The following is an 18,404-nucleotide window of genomic DNA, read 5'->3' as shown; positions in this document are numbered from 1 at the left end:
GCCTTTGTGACACTCACAGTCTAGCAGGTAGGGAGATTAAGTTCAGGAAGAGAAAAATATTGAGAATGGTAATGAAAAAATCTCTCGTGTTCAAGACTGCATGTCATTATTGCTGTCCCTCTGGAAAGGAAAATACTGTTTCTGTCCTCAAGAGCTTTATTCCTTCATTTACAAAGAGGAAGTAAGCGCTGTATGAAATAGTTGCTTTTAATGGGAGGCAGAAGAGCCTAGGGAACAGGTTATATCTATAAGGTTTACTGGGAAGAAAAGTCATTTGCCCTTTCGAGCAGTCTGGCCTGCTGATCTCTATGAGCACCTTTTACTTTAGAGGTGGGGGGCATTGCAGTCCCCCCAGTTAGGAGAAAGATGGGCCAGTTACAGGTTGGCCACCTTGTGACTACCATGATTATCTCCAACCTGGCAAAGCAGGTTATGGTGAAAAGATGGTGAAAAAGGACCTTTATCAGCCTGCAATTCCAGTGTTACAGAGGAGGCATGTTCCAAGCTATGAATGTGTCCCCAGCAGGGTGGATCTGCAGATGTTTTGCAGACATCATAAAATGTAGTTGTTTCAACCACAGATTCATTTCACCTTACCTTTCCCACAGGCAGCAAATGCCCACACACCCCGTTAATCAGTTGGCTACACTGCAAGCCTGGCAGCTTGTCAATGGTAGTGTGCCAGGCTGTAATTTTCTTTGAGGTTAATTGTGCTAGGAGGAACTCAACTGAAGCTGGGTCCTGCTGCGTGTTTGCAAATGCTTCAGTTTATTTGCCTGCATCCATCCAAGGGACACTTTTGGTACCCCTGATTCATGACCCACACTGTCTGAGACCCTTTGGAGGCCTTATATACACATATCCCTAAACCTCTGTGCCTCAACACACAGGCTCTCTCTGAGTAGTTTCAGGGTGGTGAGAGAGTAGACAAGCACCTGGACGCATGAGGTTCTCCTTCCAAATTCTACGTATTTCTGTTGGTTGCTGCAGAGCTGGCTGGGGGCCTGTTGACTACAAGCCCACATAGTGGCTGCTGTCCAGGAAAACTACCTTAAACCACCAGGGAATTTTGGAAAAAATGCGAATCCTAATTACAGCCTTAAGTGATTTTAAAGCTACTGTGAAGAGGAAAGATTTGTCAGCTTTTCCATTTCCATTGGAAAGCAACCATCTGAGTTAATGCAGAGGAACTGTGTGCTCTGTCTCCACAACCAGCTAAATCGATGCAGCTGCCTCCTACTCAGGAGCATACAACATTGCCATCTCATTCCTCTCTTTAGGTGTGAATATGGAATGTAGTAATCACTACACTAAATAGAATGTCAGTCCGTACAGTCCTTGACTGTTCAGCTTCCAAAAAAAGGTGCAAGTATTTGTTATGCAGCAGAATATTCTGCTTTTCCCAAACTCTAAAACTTACAACTAATGACATGGTCACACAAATTAAAAAGCAAGTTTCAGAGCAAGGTGCCCTCAGGTGTTCAGGACAGGGTGCATCTTTTTGTGGTGTTAGGACTAATGCTGGCGTGCCACAGCTGATTTGCTCCACACTGAGGCAACAGAAGTAGAGACAGCATTCCCCGAGGAGACCCCAGCCTAGCTGTAAACAGCAAGTCTTTGAATTGGGTTCAGAGTAAATAGGAAGCAAACCAAGTGCAGAGTTTGACATGGAGATACGGCTGGGGCTTGATCTGAAACCCCATGAAGACAGTGAGAGTTTTCCCTAAGGTTTCCAAGGGGATTCATCAATTTGCTGAATTCATCAAATGCTGGGCCAAAAGCAGATGCCACTGAAGTGACCAACACAACCCAGTGATCACCAGGCAAGTCCATATAAACAAGGAAGGGGCAAAATAAAGCTGGGAGGTCAGTCTGGGGATCAGGAGTCCATGACCAGACACAAGCAGAGCTGTGACAGAGCTAGAGACAAATACCTGAGCCTCAGACTGGGACTGAAGGCCCAGTATCCTCAAGGCATGCACATAAATCTGTGAAACGATAGATCGGTTTTCTGCAGTCCTTTCCAAGGTAGAACTGTGTTTTCTAGTTGCTGGAGCAATTACCTGGGAGCCAGACCTGGCTTCTGTTCATGCTGTCATTATGAATTTGAACTTAGTTGGGTTATTTTCTTTGTCCGTGCTTGTCTTCTTGCAGAGTCTTGTACAGGCTGGGCTTGTGGCTGTACAAGATCCCCCAAGTCTAAAAGACATCCAATCTTTGCCAAGAACCAAGCTATTAGTCTAGCACTGCTTGCAACACTGCTATTTCCAAGTAAATACTCCTTCACCCTGTTAGGGGGTACATACTACAGGCATTGCCCAACCCGGTCAGTCTGTCTCTAGCTGCATAGAGCAGTCAAGGCTCTGAACGACTGCCTGGGACCTTGTTGGAAAGCCTACAGGAACGATGTCTTCTGTGTTATGTTACTATAGTAAGAAGTACTACAGTCATCGGGCAGCGTTCACAGGCAGATTCTGATTCAGGGGTCTGCATGATGTAATCTGAGGTCTCTTAGGAACAGGGTGTGTGATACAATCTGTGTTATAAGGAGAAAACTGTTGCTTGGATAGTTATTCCCTGATGTAATGAGCTGATGTTCTTCAAAGTGTCTGCTCTCTTCTCAGCTCTGCAGAGTTTTGGGCAAAGATTTTGCCTGTGTTCATTTGAGATGGCTTGGGATGGAGGCAGAGATGTGCAGAACGTAGGAGACGGAGTGGGGCTCCTGGAGCTGGAGATGCTGAGGACATTAGGAAATGGGGAAAAGGGAGAAAATGAAGAAGGGGAGCAGGTGCTGAAGGACTGTGAGGGCCCTGTGGCAGACTCTCAGGTGGGAAAACAGGCAAATTTGCTTTTTTTCCTATTTTTAATTTATTTTTTAAACTACTATTTAGTGCTTTTGCATTGCCTGGTGCTAACCCTGAGCAAAAGTACTGGGATTTTGCTCCAAATAGCTAACCATTACACCATCCCTCATCCACTGGAGATGAAAATGCATCTAATGAAGTTGCATCTAGAAGTAAGAAGTTTCACAGTTCAAGGAAAAATGCAAGGACTATGAAAGGAGGTGGCTACAGAGTGATGATCTCTGCAGAGGGATAACAGGTACTTGTCTCTGTGGAAGTATAGTACTCCCGTTCATGGAGAAATAACACATGCCTCCTCTCCATGGAGAAATGACACCTCCTCTCTGAGTAGGAATGGTGCAATCTCTCTGTGGAGAAATATCTCGGGTCTTTTCTCCATAGATAGGTAGCATATTGCCTCTGTAAAGGAGCAACACATTGCTCCTAGGGGGTTACATGCACGGGTAGGATATTCTGAGAAGGGACTAGAAAGCTTCAAACCCAGCAAGCTGCCGACTGCTGAGCCACCCACTGTGAGAGAGCGGCTGCACAATGAAGGATGGAGGTTAATCAACGTGAGAAACAGCGACCCGTGTCTCAGCCCACGTCCTGCTGTGTAAGGTAGCAGCTAATTGCTGCTGAAATCCATGGCCTGTGCTGTGGTTAGCCTCTTCTTGGGCATATGAGTTCTTCCCAGCACCGTGTCTGCAGCTGGTCTCTGTGACAGGGGCAGGGAGTGAAAGTCCCAAGTTCCTGGAACAGTTTTCGTGCACTGCGACTAGCTCCATCTTCTGAGGACAGGCAGAGGGAGGGACATCGAGCTCTGTATTGAGGGCATGGGGCACTTTCCCCTTGGCGTTGACCTCTTTGCTGCTAGCTCCATGGAGATTGTTTGTCATGCTGACAAGGGGAGGGTTTGAGTGTCTGACTGGTGTGTTATGGGATGTGATTCTACTTAAAATGAGCTAAGCACAAGACAAGAATGTGGCCTTCATACGCTGCTGCGTCAGTCTGGCTGTCTGCCTGGGTAGCCTCGTTGTTTCCCATGGGGTTATGTCAGTATGGCACTGTGGGGCAGCCTTTAAACTTTTATTTTTGACCAGTTTTACAGGAACGTTTGCTGCTCCAAATGTAACCAGCATTGCTGGTAAGGGCTTGAACTAATGATGCATGGTACCGATAACAGCTTGCCTCCTTCAGTCTTTGTACAGGTATTTATTTGTATCATCAACACTGCTGCAAGGTTGCAAAGACTTAGGAGCTACTCCGCACACATGAAACCCCAGTTCCTGAGAAATCAGATCATTTTGCAGTTTTTCATGTGTTTATCCTCATCGTGCTGTTGGGTGCTGGAAAACTGCATTACCCACAACTGGACAGATGTGGTACAAAATGATTTGCTCAGGATGTCAGTGGCAGAATAGGCAATAGAAACACTTCCTCTAAATGATGGAGAATTTATTTTGCAGACAGAAACTGCAGTGCACCTTTTTCTAAGGCCATACACGGAGTCATCAATGTTCAACTGATTAGCAAGGGTTGTGTGATGTTTTGGGGTGAGAAGCTGGTACAAGCACTGGAGACAGTTCTTTATTGTCCAGAGCTCTACATCCAAACTCCCTCCCTTCACAGACCAGTGTCAGCATAAAACAAAATGCTTGTTGTCCAGAATTGTGAAGGAGTTTTCCTTGGTTACGTGATCAGTGTCTGCCAGGAAGAAAGCACAAAGATACATTGATGGGGAGGGGGTGAGCTGCAGTCCCTGAACTGCACGACACTCCCTGCAGAGGAAGAAAGGGCAGATTGTCCTCTCCTAAGAGGGGCATGGAGGATGGCAAAAAAATCTAAGGATATGCTTCTGGGTTCAAACCCATTTTTGGTACATAGTCCTTGTTGCTGACAATTGGCACGTGATCTGCATTATGTGGGCGGAAAGGAAATGGGGCCATAGAGGAAAGCAAACCTGGTAAGATGTGGCATGAGACCTCAGCAGGAAAGACACTGCCCAAACCCGTGCTTTTTCTGCACGTTATCTTCTCCCTGTAAAATGGCAGTGGTGCTCCCACTACTGGGATCACAGCCTGGATCCCAAACCAAGTCTATGGCAGTACCTTCTCTGGCCTCAACAGAGCCATTTCAGGTGTTTCTGGGATGCCAGCCTTTCCTCACCTCACAGTATTAATCCCTCTGACAAACTGATCAGATATTGCTGTTTTGGCTTGGAAAAGCCACTTCTGGAGCTTCATCAGCTGCCTGTTCATGTTTGGAAAGGGAAAGGTATGAACCAAAGCACAGAGGATATGAAATGGGGGGGGGGAGGACAATTCTTCTGTATTTTTCTTCTTGTGCTTCCTTAGAATGTATTGCCAAACAACATATTTACTTGTACTTTTCTCCTTCCCACTGTAGGATATCTGGTTTCTGAGCCCTTCTGTGCTCTGTTGCACTCTCAGACAAGTTACTGGCCAGAGCTGTGTGTTTCTAATTCCCTTTGAGCTTATGTCTTGTGCCATAGCTTCTTTCTTGTCACATATGGACTCTCGCAGGAGATCTGGAAGGAAAAAGTAAAGGCTCTGATGCATCCAGTTCCCAAATTAGCAGGCAGATGAGCCTCAGAGCTAACAGTGCTATATAGTTGTGATCTCTTGTGCCGAATACAGGATACTGTTGTCAAAACTCTGCATGCAGCTGAAATTTTGTCCTCTAGTCGCAGCTTCCTTCACTGTGTGGTTGCAAATGGTCCCATGCCCTCCCTTCCAGCGCCCTGTAGCCCGTTCTCATGCAATACTTCCAGCTGATGGGTACAGCTTTCAGTCTCTAACACCTTCCTCTCTGCTAGCCGTGCTCTTTAGACCAACTGATCCCAAGCCCACACGGTTCCCTGGTGCTGTCTGAAGCTGGAAGGGGGCTGTTGCTGGTGCTGATGTCTCACTGTCCTGCCCTTGTTGAGGGCAGATGCCAGCTGTGTTTGGGCGTGCAGGGATTGCCAAGTGATCTCAGAGGCACTGCTTGCTGGGAGAGCTCCCTCTGCATCTGGAAGCTGTTTCCAAAAGGGGCTGAGTTCGTGCTGTGCTGCAGAGGCCCATTATTTGTACAGCACTGGAGTCAGCGTGGACTGAAAGTCTTTTGATTTTTACTGGCTGGCATGAGGCTTGCATAGAGGATGTGGGCCTGGGATGGAGCACTTACAAGCGCTCCTAGGCAATGGAAAATTTAAATACGTGGGCCTGGGACATGCATGATAATGAGGTGTTTGAGCTCCCTGCTTGCTTCATAGCAGAGCCAGTGTCTGGCAATGCTGTGGCATCTAACAACCATACATTGTCTCCCTTTGAACTGCACAGCGTTCAGGGTAGCCAGGCTTCGCCCTCACCCTGCTCCTCAAACAACCAAGGGACTGTGGGGGAAATGTCACCGGGGCTCACATTCCTCCTAAAAGGTGCCCAGATGGTCTGACATCATCCCAGATGTCTCCGAGGCAGCTCTTTGACCCAAGAAAGGGTTGAAGGCTGTCAGTTGGCCCATGGGAGCATGCCTCTTTCCATGCTTTGTTCCACCAGCGTTTTAGCTAAGTCAGAGATAGCCCCAAGGGGCAGATACAGAGGTGACAAGTGGCAACTGAACTGGAGTGTAGCTGAGGGAGTTCTCCTCTTCCCTGCTGTTGCTGGTGGTTGTACAGCCCTGAGCCATCTCAGCCGTGATGCAGGGCCCTTAGCAAGGATGAACCAGAAGAGCAGCAGTTGTGTTGCACGTCCAGGTATCACTGTGGAGGTGAGAGTCCATATTCAGTTTCTCATCATTTCAGAAGCACAGACATTAACTGTGATTACTCCCCGGCCAGACACTGTCACCCAGGCTTTCTCCAGCTTTAGATCATGATGTTTGTGCGCCAGATTTGGAGAGTGAGATTTTGTAGCCCTGGCTGTTTCAAGCCTTAGGTTCCAGCTGTACTGACAGCTCATTCAGAATCACGATTTCTCAACTCATATGCACTGGAATGGCAATTCGGTCTCTGCCTCTCAGCTCAGTTTCGTCCATGCTGATCTGGGGGAAACAGAAGAATCTCCCCACCGAGCTATCCCCTTCAAATCCTGATTTAAAACTTGTCTGTGACAACTACAAACCATTCCCAACCGGCAAAAAGTGACTTTTTTGAGCTGTTCTCTATTGCTGATTCCTATCACCCTCTCCTTTAATCCTTGCTTCATCCTCTACACAAAAGTGCATCTGCACAGGCAAACACATTGGAAATAGCGCTTCACCTTAAAGTACCTGGCACAAGAATGTTGGACCTTGAACTGGGCTTCCTCATTGCGAATGGGTTAGATTTATCCCCAAAATGAGATCGATATCATCTGCACAGCAGTGGGAGAATATTCTGACCCTTGCCAGGGAAGAAATGGTTAATTTTCTGCCTCACAGGAGAGTGTCTTTGGCATGCATTTCAGCGCAATGACTCACTGGGGCCAGAGGGAGTGGAAGTGCAAAGACCCCATTGCAGCAATCAGCTTGGGAATCCCACTCCTTGGCTCCTCGGAGCCAGGAGAGGTTCCAGCTGTGGCCTTACAAGGCCAGAACAAGAAACCTGCTGCCGTGTCCCGAGCGAAGCTGCTGCCAGGCACTCCCTGCACGAAATGCTCTAAATCCTCTCCTGGAGGCTGGGGGGACCGAAGGAGAGGGCTGGGCTTCCAGAGCACTCAGTCACAGCAGTGTATTTAAGGATTTCAGGCCGTGCACTTTTACCAAGATATTCTCCTTATTTAAAGCTCCATCTGCCTGCCAGCTCCTGAATCTCATCCAGTCCTCCAGAGGGATGTCAGGTCCCTCTTGCAGCCCATTTATGGGTACGGCGTGTGTTGCCACCCTGCAAGGGCTGCAGTCTTTAGGATAAACCTGGAGTTCCTTACAGGCTGGGAGGAGAGATGGAAACAAACGCGATGAGCCAAGCAATTCAGAGCACACTGGGAGAGACGGAGAGCCAGTTCAGCTCCTTTTGGCTCCAGTAAGCACTGCGGTGTTCAGAACCGGACAGGTTTAGGTCCTGAGGTGAGTTCCACCTTCCCTCTAGCTGAGCTACTCAGCCTCCTGGAGGCGATGCTGGAAGACAGGCACTTCCAGACAGTGACTCAGCCCGTCCTAAAAACTATCCAAAGCAGATGGGATGAATTACTCTCCGGAGGTATCTCCCCCTGCCTGGAGAGGGATTAGATGAAGTGCCCAGCTTTCTGATGATTGAGTTGGGAACATTGAATCCCACCCTTCATTTTTACTGGGGATGAACCATTTGGCCTCCCTCATATTTTGCTCACTTTGAAGCAAAACCATGTGCGTAAACACTTGTACATATGTTTGCATATATAGTACACAAAGTTTATTTTAGTGAAGTTACAGAGACAAGCACACGTTGGAGATGCTGGAATCTGAGTTGCGTGCGATCCGCTTTAATATATGACAGAACTTTTTCCTGGGAAAAACTGACTAAAACTCCATGGAAACGACTCAACTGTGACAAAATAAAAGACAAAAAGGAAAGAGAGTATGAAAGAAGGAGAGAGAGGGAGAGATGGTCCCAACCCCACGTTTGGAACCTGTGTGAGGGTGTGGAGAAGTGCTGAGTTTTCTAGGAAAGTCTGCTTCAGTTCTCTCCTGACCTGTTCAGCAGTTGTAGCTTGGATGCTCACTGCACAGAGACTTCACTGTTGCTCTGCATCGTTTCTCCTTTTCTTTTCATTTTCTTTTGGCTGAATGCAGTCAAGAATGTCAAAAGGAATTTCTGTGCACACTGGAGGTGAGAGGCAGTGTCCCCGTGAGAAAGCCAAAGCAAGATTACGTTTCCTATTGCCTTGTTCTCAGAAAAACAAACAAACAAACAAGCAAGCAAACAAACAAACAAAGAAAAACCCAGCTTTCTTGGGCCCAATAAATCCCTCTGAGGAAAGTGCAGTTTGACAGAATGCAAGCAACTGAAAAAAGGGTTTTTGTAATGGGAAAGGTCAAGTGATGTTAATTATAATCACAGCTACAGTATGGTTAATGAGATTTGGGGAGTCTCCTCTTTGAAAGAGCCTCTTCTACCAGTGCCTGCATTATTTTTCCTGTCTATAAAACACGCATGAAATGTGGTAAGGTAATGGTGGTAAGGCATGAAGCAGAGTTCCACCTAACCAAATGGAAGATGAATCCTGCAATCCCTAGAGGGATAATGGGTAATACATAAGGCAGAAGCAGACAAGGAGGAACTCCAGACCTGGCTCCAAAATGCTGGGAGCTAAGGGAAATATTCCCCCTTAACTTGAGATGGACCTCAGACTGGAAGCCAAGTCACCAGCTGGGACGCTGCGAGATTCCACTGTTGTGGGTGATTTGTCTGCAGTTGCGTCATCAGCTTTCATGCAGAATCCAGAGGGGTATTGATGACACAGCTTGATCTTTGATCTCACAGCTTTGAGACCCTTTCCAAACTGTCTTTGCACAGCAACATCAAGCCTAGAAACACCTGTTTTTCAGCACTGCTGATTACCTTTTGTATTTCTTCTGGACAAGGCTTTCATATATTTCCATGATAGGCATGAGAGAAACCTTTAAGTGCCAATGGGTCCACCATATTATTCCAGGATGGTCAAGAAGGGGCAGAGTTGAGAAGCTGCTGATCCCTCTGCTTACAGGTATTGCTTCATGTTCCTCCCATGTGTTTTGCATAGAAATACAGGGTATGTTTTTGCACAGATGGTGACTGCTTCTGGGTATCTTCTCTCAGCTAGTCTCAATAAGCTGAAATTTATTTCCATGCAAACACAGCTGAATGGATGCTACATCAAAGCTGGTCACACTGGGAGGACTGGACACATCTGTACTCTTCCTGTTGGCTTATCCTTGGTGGTCTGTCTTTCCAATCACACAGGCACCTTAATTTCTCTTGTTATGAACTTGGCTTGATACTACTCGGATCAGTACTCTATCTGGTTGCCTGTATTTGCATAGGATGGCAAACAGCAGAGCAATATGATGTTGGTGCATTGCTGGAAAAACAATATGCCTGGGATCAGACTGACTAGCATGTAGAATCAGCAATAACTAGTCAAGGCTTCTTTTTTTTCGTATTCATTTGAACATACGAGCTCATACATCTGTTAATTGGTGGAACCGTTCATTGCAGTATGTATGTACCAATCAGTTTCCTAATTATGAACAAGGCTGGTGCATCCTTGACTTATTTAGAGGTATTTCAACTTTTAAATAACTCTCTTAACCATGTGCCACTTACATCTTACTGCAAATCTAGAGGACTTTAAAAGAAATCCATGAGGCTTTTGGTATTAACTTTTTTCAGTGTTCCTTAGTCCAGGGCACAGTTCTCCCAGTCACTAGGAGTTTTTATCCTAATACTTAGGCCCAAGCACATCTCTCCCAACTTTGCAACATCTTTTGGGGCAAGAGTTGTTCTTTTATTCTATATTTGCATAGCATCTGGCTCCACAGAGATCAGGCCTCAAAACAGGAAAGAACATTCCAGCTGCCTTCATGATCCAAACTGGCAGTGTAGAATTATTTGTAAGATCAGTAAGCATCTCTAATTCTTGCCTGCTAAAGCAGTGACTGTTGCACCTACTGGTCTCTTTTCTCTTCTCTTTCCAGACCAAAGAAGCTCTCTTCACAATTCTCCAGGACCTAAGGCCTGAAGACCACTTCAATATCATTGGCTTTTCCAACCGAATAAAGGTCTGGCAGCAGGACCGGCTGGTGCCAGTTACTCCAAATAATATAAGAGATGCCAAAAAGTACATTCATAACATGTCACCAACTGGAGGTAGGATCCAGAGATATGAATGGTATTAATTTTGCTATCCAATTAACTACACATTCAGTGCTGAGTGTGGTCCTGTATCATGTAGCAATAAAAAACATTGGCATTTAAGCCATGGGAGAAAGGGACCCCTTTGCTATCTCTACTTAGGGTCAAGTGGTGAAAGGATATGGGCCCTGTATCAACTTACATCATGGCTATCTGTCCCCAGATCTGGTTATATGATCTGATATTCTTCTTAAAGCCAAATTGGGCCCATTCTCCCATTCATTCAGTGACATCCTGGGAGTGGGAAAATTCCCAACATCATTTCTTTATGACACAGGGAAAAAAAAAAAAACACGTCCTTGTGAAGGACACAGGTCGGTACTTTTGCAGTTTCTGAAAACCTGTGTAAAAGCAGGAATGTAGTTATGCCTGGGTCGTAAACCCCGTAACTGGACTAGCCAGTGTGGGCTGTTGGGTTGCCTTCTGTCAGAGCTGATTCCTCACTTAGTGCTGTCTCCTTCTTGTCTCTTCCTTCTAACTAGCATTCAGGAGCAGCCATAATAACATTCAAGAATTTGTCATCCCTTTTTGCTTGTGCCTTATTGCCAGGAGTGAAGAGGGGAGAAGAGCAGTGGCAGAGTGCAGGCATGATTTTGAGTTTGATTCAGTAGTCTCCTAGGAGTCTCTGGACATTAGTGTAAAAAAATAACATAGCAAGGTTTGTAATCAAGCATACCCTGGCAGCTGTGCCCATCCTGGCTGAACACTCCTCAGATAGGCTACAAAATGACTTATGCAGATTTTTCTCTGTGCAAGGGATCACAGCTGGCTGAAGGTCGGACAGGGTCTTCCTATGGTTGCCCCTGAGCAGTGACCACTCCTAGCAAAGGAAACGCTCTGATGGAAAAACACAGCAAACAGGATGGTTTTCCACGCTGTTTGTATTACAAGGAAGAGAGTTTAGGAAGTGGTCAAGAGACCTGCCCAGTTAAACAATTGCCGATAGTGGGACAAAATTCAGAGTAAAAAGCTTTTTACTTCAGAAGTGCCAAAGGAGAGTTGTGCAGGGATAGCTGAGTTTGCCTGTGGACCTGACAGAACAAAAGCAAAAGGAAATGATTAACTCTGAGGTTCAACAGGAAGGTGTAAATGATTCTCTACCGCAGGCAAGCAGTCGTTTAGTTTTGGCTAACTCTGCATTTTCCTCATAGATACGCTGTGGCTTGAATATCTTCCTGTGAACGTGAATGCACTTTGGCTCACAGATCAAACACACAGAGCATGTGCTGTGCTTGCACTGCTGTGTCATACTTGCACGCCAAAGAATTGGGAACGAGATATTGTGGCACGATATCCGTGCATGTTGCAGAAGGCATTGTTCAATGCTCTATGGCTCTGTGACGTGCCTGGATTTGAAATGACACTATCTGCCACACTAGATGGTTTTTCATTTGTTTCTGGGGAAACAATTATTTCTGAAGTTTTGGACCTGGATGGGGACTGTGAGAATATTAAGACGTTTAAGTGCAGGATTATGTTTCAGTCATTTTGCAGAAACACAGTCTGGATTCTGAGGACTTTTCAGACGTTTTATGCTCTTTCCTGTGCTTTGTCTTGGTCACAGACACTGGAGTTGTGCAAACTAAGTTTCTAAGTTCATGATGCATGGTCAGACCTACTAGCACATATTTGCTATTAAACTCTCTAGAGCTCCCCTTCTGGACACGCAGGAGTCTGTTGTGTGTGTTTCTTACTCCATTTCACCTGCTTTTTTTTTTCTGAGAGCTGTTTTTAATCCAGACATACTGATCTTGTAAATGTTCCACAACCAATCCCTCTTTGCTTTGACTAGCACAAGAAATACCTGGAGCCAGGTGACACCCATACTCCTCTTCCAGGTTTCTTTTTTTTTTTTCTGAACGTGCAGTAGGCTTGAATCCTTTCCATGCATATTTTTCTGATGTACCTGTATTCCCTCATTTATTTTCTGTTTTCTCCTTCTCTCTCCACTTCAGGCAGTTGCATTCTTTGCTAGGGAATTGTATTGTGAAAACACACTCCTCATCCAATAAAGCCATTTCTCGTCTCTTTAAACTTTGTTAGCCACACAGGTTTGAAGAGCAATACCAACCACTTGTTTTCCCACTTGAAAGGCTTTTCTCTCTCTTCAAATCTTGTGCCCTTCAGACAAATTGGGCAGAACTTGTTTTCCCAGTTAAGATACCATCTCTGAGAGTCCAGTAATTAACCTTAACTGTTTTTGTATGTACCGGTAGGACATAGTATGTACTGTGACTCTGCTTACCATGGCTGATTGATTGTTGTATATTGAAACATTCAAGTATAGAGAAATTTCACAGAATCAACTGCAATTCATATTTTAAATCATCAGAATGTAAACAGTTTTTCCAAACTGGTGCTAAGTAAGAGCTGATTTGAGTAAAAGGGATATTGCAACCTCACACAGAGAAAAGGACCATCATAATGTACAGAGTTGCTGTCATTCTACTAAAGGGAGCTTAGGAAAATTATTTGCACCACCCTTAGAAGGGGAAATGAGCTAATCCTTTTGGTGCTTTCCCAGGAACTAATATTAACAGTGCACTCCAGACTGGTGCAAAGCTGCTAAATGATTACATTGCTCAGAACGACATCGATGCCAGAAGCGTCTCTCTGATCATCTTCCTCACTGATGGGAGGCCCACTGTTGGGGAAACACAGTCATCCAAAATCCTCAGCAACACCAAGGATGCCATCCGTGATAAGTTCTGCCTATTCACCATTGGCATTGGAAATGATGTGGACTACAGGCTGCTGGAGAGGATGGCACTGGAGAACTGTGGCATGACAAGGCATTTCCAGGAGGATGAGGATGCAGCCAGCCACCTGAAAGGGTTTGTTCTGCTTTGTCTGTTCTTGCATCTTCATCAGTTCTTGTGGACATTTAGGGGGAAAATCCTCTAAGGGGACATGGCAAGACACAGAAATTTGTCTGAGGCTTATCTAATGTTGAAAGGATATACTTCAAAACTGAGATTTAAAGTTTCTTGCAGGAAGTATGTGTACTTCTTATAAATTGTTTCCTTTCTAGTAGACACTCTGAGGGGCACTGGAGCTTCCCAGCCCACAGAATGAAGCATTTGTTCTGCTTACTCAGAATACTTTTTTGGGCATGTAAACCTTGGGAGGTAGAAGACAAGTGCAAACTCTCCTCAGGTGAATGGAGGAAGGAAAAGATGTATTGATCAGTTTAAATTGACAACATAAACAGCATGTAGTTATTCCATTCCCTTATTTTTCTCTGTGACCCAAACAGCTTTCCTGTAATCCTCATCATTAGTGGGACTGGAGGTTATGTTTCTCTTCTGTGATAGCTCTGTCTAAAACGTCAGGCAGTGTATCAGTATTTCCAAGTAAAAGTGTTTGGCTTTTGCCCCTTGTTGTTTTGAATCTCAGAAACCAAAAAGAGACAGTCATTGAGCAGGGAACTTTAATTTTGCCTGGATAGTGCCTAATTTGCTTGCAGCAATGCAGCTATGTACCTTCCACTAGAGCTGTTCTGTCTGTGGTGGTTATGCTAGGACATGCGTGTCTTCCTTTTAAACCACATTTTGTAGATCCATCTACCACTCCACCCATGTCAGTTGCTTCTCAGAACACGCATTTTGGATAGCAAGTGGCATTCCCTGGCACATGAAGGATGTGCTGGCTGATTGGGCCACAGAAACCCAGCACAGCAAGTAGTTTTTTTCAAACACCTCTATCTGATAAGCAGCTCACTGTTTATCAAGGTCAGTGATGGCAAACCCATTTGGTATCTGGTGCCAAATTTATAAGGAAAAGCACAATAACTTGCTGGAGGCCAATTCAAATCACTGGTAGAGGGAAAACCTATGTGCATACCAATGTAATTTCTGACTTCTGTGGTTAGTGGATTTTATTTTCACACAAATGCTTGAACTATGCTATCAGACAGGTTGCATCCTTCACTCCACTACTTGTATACTGCAGGAGCTATTCCATAGAAAGTTATCAGGTTGAATTCACTCATGTTTTAAAATGTGTTGAGGTCTCTGCATTGAAGATGCTACGTGCTCGAGAGAGATTTTCAAAAAAAGCCAACTAATTCGGGCTTTGTTTTTCTTTTGAGAGAGAGAATAAAATATAAAGTGCAACTCCAGCCTTCCAACAATCTGTATAAGCAGATGTGAAAAATAAATGCAGATTGAGCTAAAAAAGAGCTGAGGCCACTTCCTTGTTTATTTACCAAATTAGACTCAAATGTTTTGCCAAGAGATGAGGAGGATGACATTTAAATGAGAAATTTAGCATTTGTGGAGCAGCCTGGAAAGTTCCATCAAAGCACATTGCTTCATGGAAAACACAGTGCTGTAAACTTAGGCCTTGACCCCTTGTAAAAGCTTTCTGGCCTGTCCAATATGACGTATTTTCAGAATAGTGTATTCTTAGTGTAGGGTCACGTTAACAAAGAATTATAGAATTAAACTCTGGTTCCACAGAAGGCATTGCATGCTCCAACAGAAAATCAGTGATAAGGTAGCACTGATTTCTCTTCCTCCATGCCTCCTGCACTTAGTGGTTAGGATTCCTACATTCCTTTGAAGTACTCTTGATTTTTATTTTCCTTTGCCCAACAGAAAACTGTATTCCTGCCTGTCCCACACTGACCATCCCAAGCTGTAGTAGCTAGGGCTTTTTCCAGCAATACAGAAGTTTTGGTTCAGATACTCTCCAGCTTTTTGGGACCTAGTATCTTGACTTACTGTTTCTGGCTATGGAATACCACACATAATACCACCAGAAAACAATTGGTTGTGGCATGTTTTCTGTGTACATTTCGAAATAACCACAGTGCTTTCTTTGAGCCTGAGAGGCCAAGAACTTATTTTTAATGGACAGACCCTCTTAAGTAAGTGTAAGTGGCCAGAAATATCTCCTTGCAGAGCTCTTAAATTCTAGTGGAAGCTAGGTAACAGCCAGACCATGCTGGGATGCTTCTGAACATACCTAAGAGACTCTGTTTAGATGCCTAAGAAACACCGAAAACTAGAATGGGGCAGAGAATAACTTTGGCTGAAAGGCACCTGTAGAGGTCATGTAATCCAGCCTCCTGCTCAGAGAGAAGCTACCTTCAAATTTAGTTGAGGTTTCTCAAGGCCTTTTCCATTCAAGTTTTGAAAACCTCCAAGGGTACAGACTCCATTGTCTCTTGGAGCCCAGTTACACTGGACAGACTAGGTAAATTTGGGGCCTGGTAGCTCTAACTGTTCCTGAACATCCTCGGAGGTGTGTTAGATAGTCTGACTTATCCTTGGCCATGTATAACTACAAGAATGTGTGCATATGCTTGTATGAATAATACTTGCAGTGTGTGATGTGTCTTTATTTTAGATTCTATGACGAGATAGGAACACCCCTCCTCTCTGACATCCGTGTTGATTACCCTGAAGACAATGTGGAGCAAGTCACTCAGAACTTCTTCCCTAACTACTTCAATGGCTCTGAAATTATAATAGCTGGCAAACTCATCAACCGTACCTCAGATAGCCTCCACGTGGAGGTGACTGCTAGCAACTCCAAGAAGTACATCCTCCTCAAAACAGATGTGGCTATTGACCTGCCAAGCAAGAATGACATCAGAGCTGTCCCTGGCCTGGAAGATGGCAAAGGTGATCAAAATTACATTGAGAGGGCGTGGAGTTACCTCACCATCAAGGAATTGCTTAACTCCCGGCTGAAGAGTGATGACAATCAGGAGAAAGAATATTTGATGGAGAAAGCAAAGTCAATGGCCCTGACTTACAATTTTGTAACTCCTTTCACCTTTCTGAAGATGAGAGAGGCTGGGCTCCATTCAGAACCACCTGCAGAGGAGCTTATCAGACCTTCTACTGATGGCATTGGTGAAAAGCTGCAGAGCTTGCAGGGACACAAGGCACCACCAGGTACGAGGAAAAAATAACCATGTGCTGGTAAGAAATATTTTCACATTAGATAATTTCTCACAGCTGACTTGGTAACAGGGATGATCAAGCCAATGAATTGTAGGGTGGTAAACAGAAAACTGGGATCTTCATATTGATTTTGTTGATTGTGGGCTGGGTGACTTTGAGCAAGACCTTTTAGGCACCTAACTCACCCCCTGGAAGCTTGTACTTTAGAAACTACAAAAGAAAATTTAGTGTTTTAAGGGAAGCTTACAATAGCTGCAGGAGTATGTGCAACAATCTCTCTGAATAGTATTTTGGGAGCATTAGTACACTATGACTCTTTCTGCTGCTCAGTAACAGCCTTCTCTCCCTACTCCTAGGTATACGCAGACAACAAGATAAGCAAAGAATTAAAATCTCCAAAACTTCAGGTCAGTACCTGTTTTCATGCTTTTTATAATCCAAGATATTTGTGGTTGATTAAAAAAATTTAAATTGCATGCCACTGTGGTGTAAGCATCCTAATAGATCAGCCAAAATTTTATTTACTAGCCTGCAGAGTAGGGAGGCAAATGAAAACAAAAACAAAATACTGAAGGGATCAGGAATGAGGATAAGCATGGGGAAACACAGCCAGGTAGTTGATCTACAGTATTTGATCATCGTGTTTGAAAATAACATAGATTAGTGAACAGGAAGCTTGTTATCTCTTTACTAGAACTGGTCAAAAAATGTTTGATTTTTATAAAGTAATGTTGTTGAAACATAAAAATATTGTTGGAGAAGAAAAGAAGAGACAATTCTGTAGTGTTTTACTATTTTCCTGTTGCTTCTATAGCTCTACATAACATTCTTTTCATAATTAAATGAATAAAGAATAAGCCCAGATCAATAATTTAGCCTTGAACTGCACTGGTTAAGGTCACACTTACTTTACAAAGTAGGGTTTTGGCTTGTGTTATTATCATACCTATCTGGTACTTGATGGTTTTTCAAGGACTGTTGAAAAATTAAGGTCATGGGATTGTTTAAAATCTGTCATTGCCTGCTCCAATCTGATATTGAGGTCCAGGAAGGTTCAGTGGGAGGTGTGCCCATGTAGCAATTTTTGGTTAGAGGATATATTTATATATGCTGGGGGGTGTTGCCTACAAACGGAGTATGGAAAATGGGAATATAACTTGCATGACAACTCCCATATGAAATGGTATTTCAGGAAGAAAATACCCTCACTTTCTCCTAGGCTACTTTGAGTTTCAATTTTCATTAAAAGCCCATTGTCTTCTGTGAGAAAACCAAAACAAAATAAAACAATCTTTGTGAAAAACAAAGCAAAACTTGATGTTTCCTGGCAAATTCCATCCAACTGTCTAAAGACAATAAACCAGGAGGCCTTAGGGAAAAAAAAAAAAAAAAAAAAAAGAGAAAAATACACTTTGAAAAACAATTTTGTTAGACTCTTAGAGTCTGGAGTTTTGTGTATATCTCACATTTGTTTCCCTTCCATGATTTCTCAGCGGATGGAGACCCTCACTTTGTCATTGATTTTCCCTCCAGCAAGTTCTCTGTCTGCTTCAATATCGATGGAGAACCTGGAGACATTCTTCGACTCGTTTCTGATCATAAGGAATCTGGTGAGCAGCTAAACAAAGTAGTTGCTTTTGGAGGAAAGCTGAAGTGCAAGGCCAGCTCTGTAGCAATAACACCAAGGTGCTTCATAGGCGAGGAACCAGAGGAAATTAGAAAAAAAAAGTGCTTTTCAGGCCAGTCAATGGAAAAATCATGTACACCAATTTTCCAGCTCTAATCACCTGGATT

The 18,404-nt window shown here is 44.2% G+C and overlaps 1 protein-coding gene across 1 annotated transcript in view; it reads left to right on the top strand.

The window, feature by feature from the left end:
- The window catches only part of ITIH5 (inter-alpha-trypsin inhibitor heavy chain 5), a 46,107-nt gene that overhangs the window by 23,198 nt on the left and 4,505 nt on the right, over window positions 1-18,404 (top strand). Inside the window, exons 8-12 of the mRNA XM_083844075.1 lie at window positions 10,479-10,650; window positions 13,220-13,529; window positions 16,048-16,601; window positions 16,967-17,017; window positions 18,104-18,220. Coding sequence (XP_083700201.1) covers window positions 10,479-10,650; window positions 13,220-13,529; window positions 16,048-16,601; window positions 16,967-17,017; window positions 18,104-18,220 — 1,204 coding nt within the window. The remainder of the gene's footprint in view (window positions 1-10,478; window positions 10,651-13,219; window positions 13,530-16,047; window positions 16,602-16,966; window positions 17,018-18,103; window positions 18,221-18,404) is intronic.

The sequence above is a fragment of the Anser anser genome (assembly GCF_964211835.1).
Source record: "Anser anser genome assembly, chromosome: 1".
Taxonomy (NCBI): domain Eukaryota; kingdom Metazoa; phylum Chordata; class Aves; order Anseriformes; family Anatidae; genus Anser; species Anser anser.
This window is presented reverse-complemented; position numbering and strand designations above follow the sequence as displayed.